Below are 19445 nucleotides of genomic sequence, written 5' to 3'. Positions count from 1 at the left end.
AGTCGGGAGGACAGTTAGGGTTAGGCATCAGTCGGGAGGTCAGTTAGGGTTAGGCATCATTCGGGAGGTCAGTTAGGGTTAGGCATCATTCGGGAGGTCAGTTAGGGTTAGGCATCAGTGGGGAGGTCAGTTAGGGTTAGGCATCAGTCGGGAGGTCAGTTAGGGTTAGGCATCATTCGGGAGGTCAGTTAGGGTTAGGCATCAGTGGGGAGGTCAGTTAGGGTTAGGCATCAGTCGGGAGGTCAGTTAGGGTTAGGCATCAGTTGGGAGGTCAGTTAGGGTTAGGCATCAGTCGGGAGGACAGTTAGGGTTAGGCATCAGTCGGGAGGACAGTTAGGGTTAGGCATCATTCGGGAGGTCAGTTAGGGTTAGGCATCATTCGGGAGGTCAGTTAGGGTGAGGCATCAGTCGGGAGGTCAGTTAGGATTAGCATCAGTCGGGAGGTCAGTTAGGATTAGGCATCATCCGGGAGGACAGTTAGGATTAGGCATCAGTCGGGAGGACAGTTAGTGTTAGGCATCAGTCGGGAGGACAGTTAGGGTTAGGCATCAGTCGGGAGGACAGTTAGGGTTAGGCATCAGTCGGGAGGACAGTTAGGGTTAGGCATCAGTCGGGAGGACAGTTAGGGTTAGGCATCAGTCGGGAGGACAGTTAGGGTTAGGCATCAGTCGGGAGGACAGTTAGGGTTAGGCATCATTCGAGAGGACAGTTAGGGTTAGGCGTCAGTCGGGAGGACAGTTAGGGTTAGGCGTCAGTCCGGAGGTCAGGTTTAGGCACCGGTGTTGGTGGTGAGGTGGTCAGTAAGGGTTAGGAATTGGTACTGGGCAGGCTCTGTGTGAGAATTGGGTTAGGTTTAGTAATAAGAAAATATCAGTAAAATGTATGGATATTTTACTATGGGAATTATCCCTGCACAATGGTAGATTATCAGGTATTTTCCTAGAGGCTAAAATCTAAAGATGTTCATACATTATTCAATCTCCCATCGAGTGATTAAGCGATTTACTTTATTGGGCAATCCAAACCAGGGTGACAGATGGAGAGTGATTGACTAGCGGCCCACACACTGTGAGATCCTAGCCATTCACTGACTGATCTAAACAATGTTCTGCCTCCAGGCTCTGACACCGGAAATCGATATTAACCGATTCCTTTCTGATCCACCGATATTTATCATCCGGTTCGATCGGGTAAATTTGTTGATTTAGGGGAATATTGGCCGATTTCCATCGATTGAGCAGAATGGAATATAATCAATTCGCTGCCAATCTGCCAAAATAATCGTATTAAACGGTTGATCAAACAAGAGAGTCATGTGTGGGCAGCGTTATTTTCTGTTTTAGTTTCACAGCAGTGATTTGTGTTATAGAAGCAGGGAAATCTTCATTCATTTCCCCAGAAAACACGTGGATGGTCCTCTGTGTTGTTATCTCGGCCGGGATGGTGAGATGAGTTTGTGGAGCAGCTGTCCCACTATCCCCGTAAAACGTCCCACTACATGAATCAGAAGACCCCTTCCCTGCAGGCCTGGCTGGCTGGTCTATTTTGAGTGAGTCCGTCCCTCTCCCCCTCTGGACTGGCTGTCGGGAGAAGGGTCCGGGATTGGGTTGTATTTTTGGAACAGATGGGATGCAATCGCCTTGTTTGGACTGTTTGAACATTCTGTGAGCGGCAGCAGCACTTGCAGGCTGTGTGCTGGGACAGGAGGGCTGGGGCAGGGGTGCTGGAACAGGGGCCCCGGGACAGGAGTGCTGGGACAGGAGCCCCGGCAGGGAGAGGGGCTGTCTGCTGCCAGGACCACCGGAATGATATCATGAGCAAGAGGAGCCAAATAATGCAGGTTAACCCCTTCCAGACTGTGACACGATCCCGGCCCAAGAGATCCAATCAGATCAGCCCTCCCTGCTGCGGGCGAGCCAACGCCGCATTCGCAGCCCCCCACAAAATAACTTATTGTACCTAATCCAGCGCCACCACCTTTTTCTATTCTGCTTTAAATTATTGCATTAATATTAATATATTTTGTTCGTAAGCTTAGCATATTTTTCTTTTAGATATTTAAAAAAGAATCGTAATTGGAATTTTTGCTTTTCCCTGAATCTCCCTGCAAGTATCTGTGGTTCCTGTGGAGACAGGATGAGCGGGGGTCGCTTTGATTTCGACGATGGCGGTGCGTACTGTGGCGGATGGGAAGGCGGGAAGGCTCATGGGCACGGAATCTGCACAGGCCCCAAAGGTCAGGGGGAGTATTCCGGCTCCTGGAACTATGGATTTGAAGTGGTCGGTATCTACACCTGGCCGAGCGGGAACACCTACGAAGGATACTGGGCGCAAGGAAAGCGACACGGATTGGGCGTGGAGACGAAAGGCCACTGGGTGTACAAAGGAGAGTGGACGCACGGATTTAAGGGAAGATATGGCGTCCGGCACAGCATGACCAGCGGGGCGAAGTATGAAGGAACGTGGCAGAGCGGACTACAAGACGGGTACGGGACGGAGACCTACGCGGATGGAGGTAAGAGCCACACTTCTGTCACACATTCCCCCTACACACAGGGCAGACTTGTCATACAATCCCACACGTGACAATATCGGAAAAAATCTATCATTTCTATCTCTGCTGGCTCACATCACATTAGCAACAACAGTCTGTTTGGAGTACTGTTGTCATGAGACTGTCCAGAAATCTCCTTCCTTCGGGAGTAATGAGAAGCAAAGAGCAGGAGCCATAGTTACTCATTTTGATCACCTGGACAAAGCCATTGTGTAACAGCATACAGAGATTCCCACCTGCTAGTTTCTGCTAGGAACACTGTGGAATGGGTGTGTTTGCTAAGCTGGGTGACAACATATGGCAGTGGCAATAATTCTTGCTGTATACCTACAGAGCTGAGATTATCTCAAATGTGGGATTTCCTTCAGGTTCAACTAAATATCTAGATGTCCTTCCACCTTGTGATGTCATAAAAGAGTGACGAGTCCACAAATCCAGACACTTAATAAAGCTCCACCCCTTAAAGATCAGCCATTCCTTGATTCAGCTCCACCCATTGCCAGGAAATGACATATTATTTCCTACACATTACCGGGATCGGGCCGGGGCATATAAACACACAGCCATTCCGCAGTGGTCCTAGCAGAATCTGTCAGCAGCCAGTCACTCAGTTAGTGCAGATGTGGAAGATAAGCCACAGCTGCTGCAGGATGAGGAGAATGATGCTGGACCATCTGTACAGATCCAGGCATAGCAGGGGATCCACAATCTAAGCTGGAAAACATTTCTTTATAATATGAAATTACAGGAAGATTGGTGTAGTAAATGTGCAATGAAAGCAGAATGTCTCTCCAAGCCAGAGGGGAGCGGCCATAGTCCGGGGACAGCTCTATTACATGATCAGGTTTTTTTGCTGTCTGCATCTCCGCAGCACAGATTCGCCCCACTGCCCCTCTTAGGAGCCGCTACACGATATAAACACTCTGATTGCCAGATTGCCATATCTGTCCCTATTGCAAAGGACTGCCCCACTTTCTTTAGCCATAGAGATGACAAGGCTACCAACTGGGGACACAGAAAGCAATAAAAGCTCAAAAGAAGCTCTCATGCTTCTCCACACTGTAGCTGTACATAGAGATGGGGAGTAAGGGTGCATACAGACATGCAATCTTGACTGCAATGGAAACAGAGGCGCCAGCAGAGTAAAAATTGGTCATAGGTAAAAACAGATAAAAGTTGGGGGGCAAGGGTGGACTTACCTCCCCAAAACCAAACACAACCACAAGATTTAATTGTACTCCAGAACGAATGCAACGTTTCGTGGGTCTCTAGCCCACTTCCTCAGGCAATAATATAGGTAGGAGTAACTCAAAAGTTGTGTAGCCAAGCAGAGGCGCTGTACTTGGCTACACAACTTCTGAGTTACTCCTACCTATATTATTGCCTGAGGAAGTGGGCTAGAAACCCGCGAAACGCCTTGCAATTGTTCTGGAATACAATTAAATCCTCTTTAATCAAGATATACATAGTGATGTTTTGGTAAATCAAGAGATGCTCAGTGATGTTTGGTAAATCAGGAGATGCTTGGCGATGTTTTGGTAAATCAGGAGATGCTCAGAGATGTTTTGGTAAATCAGGAGATGCTTGGTGATGTTTTGGTTAATAAGGAGATGCTTGGAGATGTTTTGGTAAATCAGGAGATGCTCTGTGATGTTTTGGTAAATCAGGAGATGCTTGGTGATATTTTGCTAAATCAGGAGATGCTTGGAGATGTTTTGGTAAATCAGGAGATGCTTGGAGATGTTTTGGTCAATTAGGAGATGCTTGGTGATGTTTTGGTAAATCGGTAGATGATTGGTGATGTTTTGGTAAATCGGTAGATGATTTATGATGTATTGGTTAATCGGTAGATGATTGGTGATGTATTGGTTAATCAGGAGATGCTTGGTGATGTTTTGGTAAATTAGGAGATGCTTGGAGATGTTCTGGTAATTCAGAAGATGCTTGAAAATGTTTAGGTAAATCATGAGATGCTTGGAGAGGTTTTGGTAAATCAGCAGATGCTCTGTGATGTTTTGGTAAATCAGCAGATGCTCTGTGATATTTTGGTAAATCAGGAGATGTTTGGTGATGTTTTGGTAAATCAGGAGATGCTTGGTGATGTTTTGGTCAATCAGGAGATGCTTGGTGATGTTTTGGTAAAACAGGAGACGCTTGGTGATGTTTTGGTAAATTGGGAGATGCTTGGTGATGTTTTGGTAAATCAGGAGATGCTTGGAGATGTTTTTGTAAATCATGAGATATTTGGTGATGTTTTGGTAAATCAGGAGATGCTTGGTGATGTTTTGGTTAATCAGAAGATGTTTTGGTCAAGCAGGAGATGATTGGTGATGTTTTGGTTAATCAGGAGATGCTTGGTGATGTTTTGGTAAATCAGGAGATGCTTGGTGATGTTTTGGTAAATCAGGAGATGCTTGGAGATGTTTTGGTAATTCAGAAGATGCTTGAAGATGTTTTGGTTAATGAGGAGATGCTTGGTGATGTTTTGGTTAATGAGGAGATGCTTGGTGATGTTTTGGTAAATCAGGAGATGCTTGGAGTTGTTCTGGTAATTCAGAAGATGCTTGAAAATGTTTAGGTAAATCATGAGATGCTTGGAGAGGTTTTGGTAAATCAGCAGATGCTCTGTGATGTTTTGGTAAATCAGCAGATGCTCTGTGATATTTTGGTAAATCAGGAGATGTTTGGTGATGTTTTGGTAAATCAGGAGATGCTTGGTGATGTTTTGGTCAATCAGGAGATGCTTGGTGAGGTTTTGGTAAAACAGGAGACGCTTGGTGATGTTTTGGTAAATTGGGAGATGCTTGGTGATGTTTTGGTAAATCAGGAGATGCATGGAGATGTTTTTGTAAATCATGAGATATTTGGTGATGTTTTGGTAAATCAGGAGATGCTTGGTGATGTTTTGGTTAATCAGAAGATGCTTTGGTCAATCAGGAGATGATTGGTGATGTTTTGGTTAATCAGGAGATGCTTGGTGATGTTTTGGTAAATCAGGAGATGCTTGGTGATGTTTTGGTAAATCAGGAGATGCTTGGTGATGTTTTGGTAAATCAGGAGATGCTTGGTGATGTTTTGGTAAATCAGGATATGCTTGGTGATGTTTTGGTCAATCAGGAGATGCTTGGTGAGGTTTTGGTAAAACAGGAGACGCTTGGTGATGTTTTGGTAAATTGGGAGATGCTTGGTGATGTTTTGGTAAATCAGGAGATGCATGGAGATGTTTTTGTAAATCATGAGATATTTGGTGAGGTTTTGGTAAATCAGGAGATGCTTGGTGATGTTTTGGTTAATCAGAAGATGCTTTGGTCAATCAGGAGATGCTTGGTGATGTTTTGGTAAATCATGAGATGCTTGGTGATGTCTTGGTACATAAGGACATGCTTGGTGATGTTTTGGTAAATCCGGCGTGCTTGATGATGTTTTGGCAAATCAGGAGATGTTTGGTGATGTTTTGGTAAATCAGGAGATGCTTGTAAATGTTCTGGTAATTCAGAAGATGCTTGGTGATGTTTTGGTAAATCGGGAGATGCTTGGTGATGTTTTGGTAAATCAGGAGATGCTTGAAGATGTTTTTGTAAATCATGAGATGTTTGGTGATGTTTTGGTAAATCAGGAGATGCTTGGTGATGTTTTGGTAAATCAGAAGATGCTTGGAGATGTTTTTGTAAATCATGAGATGTTTGGTGATGTTTTGGTTAATCTCTGTTGCAAGGTCTTGCCACCCACCATTGCGAGTATAATTACTAATGATTGCAATTACACCATCATTCAGCGATAACGTACCATCGCGCTCCTGGTCCCTCTTTTTCCGTAGATGAACCGGGGGTTTCCGACAACCACCAGTCTTTGTACGTATATATTTCAGGCCTCTGACTCTCTCCCTGCTCTGGAGAAAGTAACACACTTTCAGCCAGATGGAATATAAGAGAGCTGCGTCTGAGTATGGGGGTCCGGCCCCACACAAGAACGTGACCCTGGATCATCTCACTGCACTTCAAGAGTCTAGACATGAAATGTGCCATCGTAGCAGAGGGACAGACATGGCAGCCTCCAGCCATGTGACACAGGAGAAACATCCACTTGTGCACATTTTATTTTCTACAAGTTTGATACATAAATAGGACATTTTTCTGCTAAGCTTTACTGATCAGTCATCATGTCTCAGCTCAGCGATTGGGGAGATTGGGTGACCCGGGATCCATGGTGTCAGCATTGCAGATGAGGCCTCCGCTGGGGAGGTGGGGGGGTTATAGAAGGTGATCTGTCTGGAGTACTGGCCATGCTGCCACATGCTGGAATCCTCGGGTTCAGGATCCAGCTGTCATTCGTTTACAGAACTACATGAAACTAGAGTCCTGCATATGGGGGCTGACTATATAGGTTAGCCAGTCATAGGCTCTACAGTACAGTTTAGCCAGGGATATGTGTCCCCAGTATAGTTATCCAGGTATAGATGTCCCAGTATGTTAGCCAGCTACAGGTGCCCCAGTATAGGTTAGTCAGTCATTGGTTCCCCAGTACAGTTTAGCCAGGTACAGTATGACCTCAGTATAGGTTAGCCACGTATAGGTAAACCAGTATAGGTTAACAAGCTATAGGTGCCCCAGTATTGGTTAGCCAGCTATAGTTGCCCCAGTAAAGGTAGCCAGGTATAGGTGCCCCAGTATAGGTTAGCTAGGTATAGGTGCCGAAGTATAGTTTAGCCAGGTATAGGTGCCCCAGTATAGTTTAGCCAGGTATAGGTGCCCAGTATAGGTTAGCTAGGTATAGGTGCCCCAGTATAGGTTAGCTAGGTATAGGTGCCCCAGTATAGGTTAGCTAGGTATAGGTGCCCCAGTATAGTTTAGCCAGGTATAGGTGCCCCAGTATAGTTTAGCCAGGTATAGGTGCCCCAGTATAGGTAGCCAGGTATAGGTGCCACAGTATAGGTTAGCCAGCTATAGGTGCCCCAGTATAGGTTAGCCAGGTATATGTGCCCCAGTATGGGTTAGCCAGGTATATGTGCCCTCAGTATTGGTTAACCAAGTATAGGTAAACCAGTATAGGTTAGCCAGCTATAGGTGCGCCAGCTATAGATGTCCCAGTATAGGTAGCCAGGTATATGTGCCCTCAGTATTGGTTAGCCAAGTATAGGTAAACCAGTATAGGTTAGCCAGCTATAGGTGCCCCAGTATAGGTTAGCCAGCTATAGATGTCCCAGTATAGGTAGCCAGGTTTAGGTGCCCCAGTATAGGTTAGCCAGGTATAGGAGCCCCAGTATAAGTAGCTTCAGGTGATCATTGCATAGAGCACAGAAGGTGAGTTTTTACTAAGACCCCTTGCCGATGCCAGACATTTATTATTATTTATTTATAGAGCGACAACATATTCCGAGGCGCTGTACAATGTAAGAAAACAAGGGATACATTATGATACAGACAATGATATACATCAAATATGAACACAGAGCAGGAGCCCAGATTCTATACATGCCGCACTCTGGTCAGATGTGACCCCGGCTGGCCGTATGACCTCCACTATATTTGGGACAGAGGTCTCTGTGTGTCGGTATGAATCCCCCCATACAGCTCTGCACAATGTCACCGCAGCACAATAAGACTGGCGTTACAGTTTAATAGCGTCCTGTATGAAGGCGGCATTGTTCTCTGTCTGTTAACTAGCCATACTTCAGAGATGATGGCTGAACTCACTGCACAACCACTGCAGAGGGATTGGGGGCACAGTACACATCTCACTGCCACTTCCTCAGAGCTTACTGCTGCAGCCAGTGACCTCACTGAACAACCACTGCGGAGGAATGGAGGGGGGGGCGCAGTACACATCTCACTGCCATTCCCTCAGAGCTTACTGCTGCAGCCAGGGAACTCACTGCACAACCACTGCGGAGGGATGGAGGGGGGACGCAGTACACATCTCACTGCCACTTCTTCAGAGCTTACTGCTGCAGCCAGGGAACTCACTGAACAACCACTGCAGAGGGATGGAGGGGGGGGGGAGCAGTACACATCTCACTGCCACTTCCTCAGAGCTGACAGCTGCAGCCGGGGAACTCACTGCACAACCACTGCAGAGGAAAGGGGGGAGGGTCGTAGTACACATCTCACTGCCATTTACTCAGAGCTGACTGCTGCAGCTAGGGAACTCGCTGCACAACCACGGTGGAGGAAAAGGGGAGGGGCGTAGTACACATCTCACTGACACTTCCTCAGAGCTGACTGCTGAAGCCGGGGAACTCTCTGCACACCCACTGCGGAGGGATAAGGGGGGGGGGGGGGGGGGGGTTGGGCGCAGTACACATCTCACTGCTGCTTCCTCAGAGCGGACTGCTGCAGCCAGGAACTCACTGCACAACCACTGCAGAGGGATGGCTGGGAGGGGCGCAGTACACATCTCAGTGCCACTTCCTCAGAGTTGACTGCTGCAACCGGGAAACTCACTGCACAACCACTATGGAGGGATGGGGGAAGGGGCACAGTACACATCTCACTGCCACTTCCTCAGAGCTGACTGCTGCAGCCAGGGAACTCACTGCACAACGAGTGCAGAGGGATAGGGGGTGCAGTATACATCTCACTGCCACTTCCTAAGAGCTGACGGCTGCTGCCGGGAAACTCACTGCACAACCACTGCGGAGGGATGGGGGGCGCAGTACACATCACTGCCACCTCCTCAGAGCTGACGGCTGCAGCCGGGAAACTCACTGCACAACCACTGCAGAGGGATTGGGGGCGCAGTACACATCTCACTGCCACTTCTTCAGAGCTGACTGCTGCAGCCAAGGAACTCACTGAACAACCACTGCAGAGGGATGGAAGGGGGGGGGGGAGGCAGTACACATCTCACTGCCACTTCATCAGAGCTGACTGCTGCAGCCGGGGAACTCACTGCACAACCACTGCGGAGGGATAATGGATGCAATTCACGTCACTGCCACTTCCTCAGAGCTGACTGCTGCAGCTGGGGAACTCACTGCACAACCACTGCGGAGGGAAGGGGGAGGGGCATAGTACAAATCTCACTGCCACTTACTCTCAGCTGACTGCTGCAGCTGGGGAACTCACTGCACAATTACTGCGGAGGAAAGGGGGGAGGGGCGGAGTACACCTCTCACTGCCACTTCCTCAGAGCTGACTGCTGCAACCGGGGAACTCACTGTACAGGGACACCTCTCATTGCTACTTCCTCAGAACTGACTGCTGCAACCGGGAAACTCACTGCACAACCACTGCAGAGGGAAGTGGTGGAGGAGCATAGTACACATCTCACTGTGACTTCCTCAGAGCTGACTGCTGCAGCTGGGGAACTCACTGCACAACCACTGCAGAGGGATGGCTGGGAGGGGCGCAGTACACATCCCAGTGCCACTTCCTCAGAGCTGACTGCTGCAACCGGGAAACTCACTGCACAACCACCATGGAGGGATGGGGGGAGGGGCACAGTACACATCTCACTGCTGCTTCCTCAGAGCTGACTGCTGCAGCCAGGAAACTCACTGCACAACCAGTGCAGAGGGATGGGGGTGCAGTATACATCTCACTGCCACTTCCCAAGAGCTGACGGCTGCTGTCGGGAAACTCACTGCACAAGCACTGCGGAGGGATGGGGGGGGGGGGGGGGGGGTGCAGTACACATCTCACTGCCACTTCCTCAGAGCTGACAGCTGCAGCCAGGGAACTCACTGCACAACCACTGCGAAGGGATGGGGGGGGGGGAGGGGCGTAGTACACGTCACTGCCATTTACTCAGAGCTGACTGCTGCAGCCGAGGAACTCACTGCACAACCACTGTGGAGGGACACATCTCACTGCCACTTACTCAGAGCTGGCTGCTGCAGCTGGGGAACTCACTGCACAACCACTGCAGAGGGACGTCTCATTGCCGCTTCCTCAGAGCTGACTGCTGCAGCTGGGGAACTCAATGCACAACCACTGCGGAGGGAAGGGGAGGGGCGTAGTACACATCTCATTGCCACTTCCTCAGAACTGACTGCTGCAGCCAAGGAACTCACTGCACAACCACTGCGGAGGGATGAGGGGGGGAGTGCAGTACATGTCATTGCCACTTCCTCAGAGCTGACTGCTGCAGCTGGGGGAACACACTGCACAATCACTGTGGGAGGCACAGTACACAACTTTAACATCGATTTTCTCAAAAACGATAAGGTCTTTTTGAAAATGTTTTCCGCTTGTTACCACTGCCCTCCTTAACACACCCTGCAAATGTAATTGGTGTTTCTAGCATGTACAGGGGCTTTGCTATAAAGTCGGCAGCTAGTGCCTTTATTGTAAAAAATGTGAACGCAAATTTTTCACAAAAAAAATTGTGTGAAATGCCAACGGCAAACAGCCCACGTTCACAAGGAACTGTCCGCCAGCGAATTGTTCTGGCGATCCCGAATGATAAAAACGTGAACCTTGGTGGCAAGCTGTAGGCACTGTACACTCCTGTTATGTGTTATCCATACATTACTGGGTTACACAAATCACTGCTACAAAACCGCACATCAACATTCAAGATGAATCGGTCGGACATTGTGCAAGATGTAGGACCGTCTTGCTTGTTCGCAGGGCTGGATTTACCATAAGGCACTGTAGGCACGTGCCTACAGGCGCCTGATAATGGAAAGGCGGCTCACTCCTTGAGCGCCTATGTCCCTCCTACTCTATGCAGAGTCATAATGAGAGTGTAATTGAGAGGTTACTCACCCTGCTCTCGGCATTCCACTGACGAGATCTCCCTTCAGTCAGGGGCATTTCTAGCTAATTAATACTGAGGTTCCTAGCCACTTAATACTTGGGGGCACCTCTAGCTGATAAATATTGAGGGTACCTCTGGCTACCTTATACTAAGGGGCACCTGTAGCTACCAATGACAGGCAAAGGAAGTAAGGGAGAAGTGACAGCAGGGCCAGCCAGCATATTAGGGGTGCTGTTCGGCGGGGTTTGTAGATTCATGGAGGGTGAAGTCTAGGGTGCCAGGACATCTGTGCCTATAGGCTCCTGTGATGTAAATCCAGGCCTGCTTGATCGGGTGTGCGGTGGTAACATTGAGATGTTGCAACGAAACCCCTGGCACTGTGTCCCCAGTACATATGTGCAGCCATGCATGCGTTTATACATTACCTGTCCTGTGTCGCGGTGCCTGCCTGTCATACAAATCCGCTGCTTTTCCATCAGCCCCATGCAGGCTGCTGGTGCATAGCACGCCAGCGCGTTGGTGACATTACACATGAGCCACGATGGCTGCGTGTATACGGCTAATGAAGAGCGGCGGATTCGGAAGACGGGCGGGCACCACAGGACAGATAATGCATAAACGCACGTATGCACATTTACACACTAGGGAAACAGCGGCAGACTCCGCAATTCCTGAGAGATTTCAGTATGAAATTGATCTGGAATCGGCCTGCAGTGTACAGGCAGGTAGCAGATCTCTCTCTGATCAGATAGATCTCTCTGTGAGTCAGTCTCTTGGTTGATCTGCCCATACATCGTCTGATGTATGGGCACCGTAACAGGCAAATAACAATGGCATGCAGATATTGCCAAAAACAAGCAGATAACAATGACATGCAGATATTGCCACAGAAAAGCAGATGATCTCAATAATAGGCTAATAATAATGACATGCAGATATTGCCACAGACAAGCAGATGATCCCAATAACAGGCAGATAACAATGACATGCAGACATTGCCAGAGACAAGCAGATAACAGGGAGATAACAATGACATACAGATATTGGCATTGGCACAGACAAGCGGATAATCCCAATAACGGGCAGATAACAATGACATGCAGATATTGCCTAAAGGTGCCCATACACTCGTCAGATTGGCAGCAGATAGATAAGAAATGCATCTGATGATCTATCTGATGCGTTTTTAGAACATTTTTTACCAGGATAGAATTCCAAAAGATTTCAGTTTGAAATCTATTGAAATTTGATCTGATGGCATTTTTTTGCCATCAGATTTCCATTAAGGCCAATGCAAACTGATAAGCAATCTCATCAGATCGACCTACATTTTCCACCCTGCCAGTTCGATGGAAATGCATCGAAATCGGCCATCGATCGGTCGATTGGCCAACCGATTTACAAACGATCAATCGATCGATCGATCGGGATCGATCGGTCGGCCAGAAAATCGGCTGAGTGTATGGGCCCCTTTAAGCTGGCCATACACTGGCCCGATTTGCCGCCGTTTTGACAGCAGATTCGATCACTGGGATCGAATCTGCTGCCAATCGTTCGCGCTAAACGCACCCGCCGATCCGATTTCCTCTCTAAATTGGATCGGTCCGTCGATCGCGCCGTGCGGGAAATTACCGTCAATCGCCCGCGGGTAGGGAGCGCGTCGCTAGCGGCGGCCGATCCGATACAGGTATACATTACCTGACGCTGGCTCCCGGGCATCTTCTCCGCGCTGCACCACTCTGTTCCTGCTTCCATCCCAGCGTACATTAACTTCCTGTGTCACTCCAGTGACCAGGAAGTTCAAATAGAGGGCGCTCTATTTGAACTTCCTGGTCACGGAGTGACACAGTGTACGCTGGGATGCGGTGCGGGGTGCAGCGCGGAGAAGAGGACCCGGAGCCAGCTTTAGGTAATGTATACGGGGGGGGGGGGAGGGGAGGGGGGGGACAGGCGGCAGGAGCAGCTCAACAGATTGTGATCGGTTTCAGGCTGAAATCGATTCACAATCTGTTTGCAGTAAAGGCAGCCATACGATCCCTCTCTGATCAGATTCGATCAGATAGGGATCTGTCAGTTGGTCGATCTAATGGCAAATTGACCAGTGTATGGCTACCTTATGTCTATGATACCTGCAGATCTCATACACACCTTGTTTAACAGACATTCATCTGCAGATCTGGTGTGTATGAGATATGCAGGTATCATAAGGTGCGTACACACGCACTACTATAATGGACGGGTCCGTCAGACCCTCCCGCTGGCATAGTCCCCAACTGTCCCGTTTTCGTCGGGATTCTCCCGATTTGGGGGGGCTCTCCCGCTATCCCGGTAAGAGCCCCCCAAGTCCCGGGCAGCTGTCAGTGTTGACAGCCGCCCTTTGCAGGAGGAGAGCAGCGCAGTGGAGGGAAAGCGGTGGGCAGCGGCGGAGAAGGGGGCCATCTTCCCCCCTTTTCTCACCTTAGGGTGCTCTCCCTCCCTCGCTCTCTCCTCCGATCTGTGTGTGCGGCAGCGTTTGGCAGCGGGCGGGACTTACCTTCCGTGTCGCTCCATGCGCCAGCCGGAAGTTCTGGTGCCGCAGCCGCTGCTCTGGATGAAACCAGAGTAGTGGCAAATCATCCCGCGCCGGCGACGAGACCAGACGGAGGACACAGAAGGTAAATTCCGCCCCTCTGCCAGCCACCGCACTTCATTCCGGAGGGGACAGCGAGAGCACCCTAAGGTGAGGGAAGGGGGGAGATGGCCCCCCTTCTCAACCGCTCTCCATCCCTCGCTCTCTCCTCCTTAGGGGGGGACGGGACAACACCTGGCTACCTATTCTGGGCACATATACCGCTGGCTATACTGGGGCACATATACACCTGGCTACAATATACTGGGGCACATATACACCTGGCTACAATATACTGGGGCACATATACACCTGGCTACAATATACTGGGGCACATATACACCTGGCTACATATACTGGCACATATACCCCTGGCTACATATACTGGGCACATATACCCTTGGCTACATATACTGGGCACATATACCCCTGGCTACATATACTGGGCACATATACCCCTGCCTACATATACTGGGCACATATACCCCTGCCTACATATACTGGGCACATATACCTCTGGCTACATATAATGGGCACATATACCCCTGCCTACAGATACTGGGGACGTATACCTCTGGCTACATATACTGGGCACATATAGCCCTGCCTACAGATACTGGGGACATATACCTCTGGCTACATATACTGGGCACATATAACCCTGGCTACATATACTGGGGACAACTGGCTGTTTGTCATTCTGTGCATTTACTGGTGAAAAGCTGTCTCTTATGTGCATTTACTGGTGAAAAGCTGTCTCTTATTATGTGCAATTACTAGTGAAAAGCTGTCTCTCATTATGTGCATTTACTGGTGAAAAGCGGTCTCTTATTATGTGCATTTACTGGTGAAAAGCTGTCTCTTATGTGCATTTACTGGTGAAAAGTGGTCTCTTATTATGTGCATTTACTGGTGAAAAGCAGTCTCTTATTATGTGCATTTACTGGGGAAATGCTGTCTCTCATTACGTGCATTTACTGGTGAAACGCTGTCTCTTATGTGCATTTAGTGGGGAAACGCTGTCTCTCATTTCATGCATTTACTGGGTAAACGCTGTCTGTCATGTGCATTTACTTCATATTTTATTTATGTAACTACATTAGCTGGTATAACTACATTACAGTTAGCCCCACCCACGGGCAGGATAGATGAGGGATATATTTATTAAAAAATATAAGGGCATCAATATTAAAAAAAAAAAAAAATCTTCAAAAAAACTTTATGGTAGGCGTGACTTGGGGGTGTTTAGGGGGTGTGGCTAGGGGTGTGTTGGGGGTGTGACCTGTTTCCCGATTTCTAATTTTAAAATGTTGGGAGGTATGCGCTGGGCGGTCGTTCTCCCGACAGTAGTGCGTGTGTACAGTCTGTCAGACTGATAAGGCTGTTTCTGAACGATTCGCTGAGCATTCAGAAACAGCCTTATCAATCTGCAGACAGACTGTACACACGCACTACTGTCGGGAGAACGACCGCCCAGCGTCATCGGGAGTCCCAATCCACCCCTCAGCGCTGCCTGGCGCTGATAGGCCAGGCTGCGCAAGGGGTCTAGGGGGGGGTGGCGGCGATCGGTGTGCTCACGCAGCTAGCAAGGTGCTAGCTGCGTGCAGCAAAAAAAAAAAAAAAAAAATTATGCAAATCGGCCCAGCAGGGCCTGAGAAATCCTCCTGCGCGGCTTACCCTGAACGTTGCCGCCAAGAAGGTTGAAGTGGACCCAAATTAAAAATACAAGATTTCAGAGATAAAATCTATTTTCTAAATTATAATAATAAATAGCAGCCTTTTTTCAGCTGCATGATGACAAATATAAAATATATTTTACATTTATTGGAGAAACCCCTCCCCTTCCTTTCAAATTGCCGGGACAGAATCTGGCAAACTGGTGGAGTAGATGGTGTCCAGCAAAGGAGGAATTGCTAATGGCTGCCACCTGTATAACCCTAGTTATGAAAAGAGAAGGGTGAAAAGTATGCACTGAAATGCTCATAGGCTTGAAGGAGTGTTTATTTATCTTTGTATGTGTCAGAGTGGTGCAACTAAATATTTTTGAATTAAAAAAAGGTTTGGTTTGGGTCCGCTTTAATCTTTCAAGTGTGTACACAGCTTAACCACTTGAGGACCGCCCCCAGCCGATGGGCGGCGGCAAAGTCCGGGCCCAAACGACCGCAATACGCCCATCGGCGGGGGCGGCTGCGTGGGTGGCTATGCGGCGATCGCGTCATTCGTGACGCGATCAGCCGCCGGGGACTGGCTCCGCCCACCGCTCGTAGTAACCCGCCGGCCGTTCGGAAGCGCCGGCGGGTTACTAGCACCCGGATCGCCGCATGGAAATAGTATAATAGGCTTTGTAATGTATACAAAGCCTATTATACTGGCTGCCTCCTGCCCTGGTGGTCCCAGTGTCCGAGGGACCACCAGGGCAGGCTGCAGCCACCCTAGTCTGCACCCAAGCACACTGATTTCCCCCCCCCTGCCCCCTGATCGCCCACAGCACCCCTCAGACCCCCCCCTGCCCACCCCCCAGACCACTGTTTGCACCCAGTCACCCCCCTAATCACCCATCAATCACTCCCTGTCACTATCTGTCAACGCTATTTTTTTTTTATCCCCCCCCCCTGCCCACTGCCCCCTCCTGATCACCCCCCCACCCCTCAGATTCTCCCCAGACCCCCCCCAGACCCCTCCCCCCGTGTACTGTATGCATCTATCCCCCCTGATCACCTGTCAATCACCTGTCAATCACCCGTCAATCACCCCCTGTCTCTGCTACCCATCAATCAGCCCCTAACCTGCCCCTTGCGGGCAATCTGATCACCCACCCACACCAATAGATCGCCCGCAGATCCGACATCAGATCACCTCCCAAATCCATTGTTTACATCTATTCTCTCCTCTAAACACCCACTAATTACCCATCAATCACCTATCAATCACCCCCTATCACCACCTGTCACTGTTACCCATCAGATTAGACCCTAATCTACCCCTTGCGGGCACCCAATCACCCGCCCACACGCTCAGATTGCCCTCAGACCCCCCTTTATCAATTCGCCAGTGCAATATTTACATCTGTTATTCCCTGTAATAACCCACTGATCTCCTGTCAATCACCTATCAATCACCCCCTGTCACTGCCACCCATCAATCACCCCCTGTCACTGCCACCCATCAATCACCCCCTGTCACTGCCACCCATCAATCAGCCCCTAACCTGCCCCTTGCGGGCAATCTGATCACCCACCCACACCAATAGATCGCCCGCAGATCCGACATCAGATCACCTCCCAAATCCATTGTTTACATCTATTCTCTCCTCTAAACACCCACTAATTACCCATCAATCACCTATCAATCACCACCTGTCACTGTTACCCATCAGATTAGACCCTAATCTACCCCTTGCGGGCACCCAATCACCCGCCCACACGCTCAGATTGCCCTCAGACCCCCCTTTATCAATTCGCCAGTGCAATATTTACATCTGTTATTCCCTGTAATAACCCACTGATCTCCTGTCAATCACCTATCAATCACCCCCTGTCACTGCCACCCATCAATCACCCCCTGTCACTGCCACCCATCAATCACCCCCTGTCACTGCCACCCATCAATCAGCCCCTAACCTGCCCCTTGCGGGCAATCTGATCACCCACCCACACCAATAGATCGCCCGCAGATCCGACATCAGATCACCTCCCAAATCCATTGTTTACATCTATTCTCTCCTCTAAACACCCACTAATTACCCATCAATCACCTATCAATCACCACCTGTCACTGTTACCCATCAGATTAGACCCTAATCTACCCCTTGCGGGCACCCAATCACCCGCCCACACGCTCAGATTGCCCTCAGACCCCCCTTTATCAATTCGCCAGTGCAATATTTACATCTGTTATTCCCTGTAATAACCCACTGATCTCCTGTCAATCACCTATCAATCACCCCCTGTCACTGCCACCCATCAATCACCCCCTGTCACTGCCACCCATCAATCAGCCCCTAACCTGCCCCTTGCGGGCAATCTGATCACCCACCCACACCAATAGATCGCCCGCAGATCCGACATCAGATCACCTCCCAAATCCATTGTTTACATCTATTCTCTCCTCTAAACACCCACTAATTACCCATCAATCACCTATCAATTACTCCCTATCACCACCTGTCACTGTTACCCATCAGATTAGACCCTAATCTACCCCTTGCGGGCACCCAATCACCCGCCCACACGCTCAGATTGCCCTCAGACCCCCCTTTATCAATTCGCCAGTGCAATATTTACATCTGTTATTCCCTGTAATAACCCACTGATCACCTGTCAATCACCCCCTGTCACTGCCACCCATCAATCACCCCCTGTCACTGCCACCCATCAATCAGCCCCTAACCTGCCCCTTGCGGGCAATCTGATCACCCACCCACACCAATAGATCGCCCGCAGATCCGACATCAGATCACCTCCCAAGTGCAGTGTTTACATCTCTTCTCTCCTCTAAACACCCACTAATTACCCATCAATCACCCCCTATCACCACCTGTCACGGTTACCCATCAGATTAGACCCTAATCTGCCCCTTGCGGGCACCCAATCACCCGCCCACACCTCAGAACGTCCTCAGACCCCAGCCCTGATCACCTCGCTAGTGCATTGCTTGCATCTATTTCCCCCCTCTAATCACACCTTGAGACACCCATCAATCACCTCCTGTCACCCCCTAGCACACCTACCCATCAGATCAGGCCCTAATTTGCCCCGTGTGGGCTCCTGATCACTCGGCCAAACCCTCAGGTCCCCCTCAGACCCCCTTCCGATCACCTCCCCAGTGCATTGATTGCATCTATTTTCCCCTCTAACCGCCCCCTGAGACACCCATCAATCACCTCCTGTCACCCCCTAGCACTCCTATCCATCAGATCAGGCCCAAAACATCCTGTCATCTAAGAGGCCACCCTGCTTATGACCGGTTCCACAAAATTTGCCCCCTCATAGACCACCTGTCATCAAAATTTGCAGATGCTTATACCCCTGATCAGTCATTTTGAGAAATTTGGTTTCCAGACTACTCACAGTTTTGGGCCCGTAAAATGCCAGGGCAGTATAGGAACCCCACAAGTGACCCCATTTTAGAAAGAAGACACCCCAAGGTATTCTGTTAGGTGTATGATGAGTTCATAGAAGATTTTATTTTTTGTCACAAGTTAGCGGAAATTGATATATATTGTTTTTTTTTTCACAAAGTGTCATTTTCCGCTAACTTGTGACAAAAAAAAAATCTTCTATGAACTCACCATACTCCTAACAGAATACCTTGGGGTGTCTTCTTTCTAAAATGGGGTCACTTGTGGGGTTCCTATACTGCCCTGGCATTTAAGGGGCCCTAAACCGTGAGCAGTAGTCTAGAATCCAAAGGCCTCAAAATGACCTGTGAATAGGACGTTAGGCCCCTTAGCGCACCTAGGTTGCAAAAAAGTGTCACACATGTGGTATCGCCGTACTCAGAAGAAGTAGTATATTGTGTTTTGGGGTGTATTTTTACACATACCCATGCTGGGTGGGAGAAATCTCTCTGTAAAAGGACAAT

At 49.1% G+C, this 19445-nt stretch overlaps 1 protein-coding gene across 1 annotated transcript in view; it reads left to right on the top strand.

Moving 5' to 3' along the window:
- The first annotated feature begins 1675 nt into the window (after nt 1-1675).
- Nucleotides 1676-19445, top strand: part of JPH2 (junctophilin 2) — a 90424-nt gene continuing 72654 nt past the window's right edge. The window contains exon 1 of the mRNA XM_068262305.1: nt 1676-2515. Coding sequence (XP_068118406.1) covers nt 2137-2515 — 379 coding nt within the window. The 5' untranslated portion in view covers nt 1676-2136. The remainder of the gene's footprint in view (nt 2516-19445) is intronic.

The sequence above is a fragment of the Hyperolius riggenbachi genome, chromosome 12, assembly GCF_040937935.1.
Source record: "Hyperolius riggenbachi isolate aHypRig1 chromosome 12, aHypRig1.pri, whole genome shotgun sequence".
Classification (NCBI taxonomy): domain Eukaryota; kingdom Metazoa; phylum Chordata; class Amphibia; order Anura; family Hyperoliidae; genus Hyperolius; species Hyperolius riggenbachi.
This window is presented reverse-complemented; position numbering and strand designations above follow the sequence as displayed.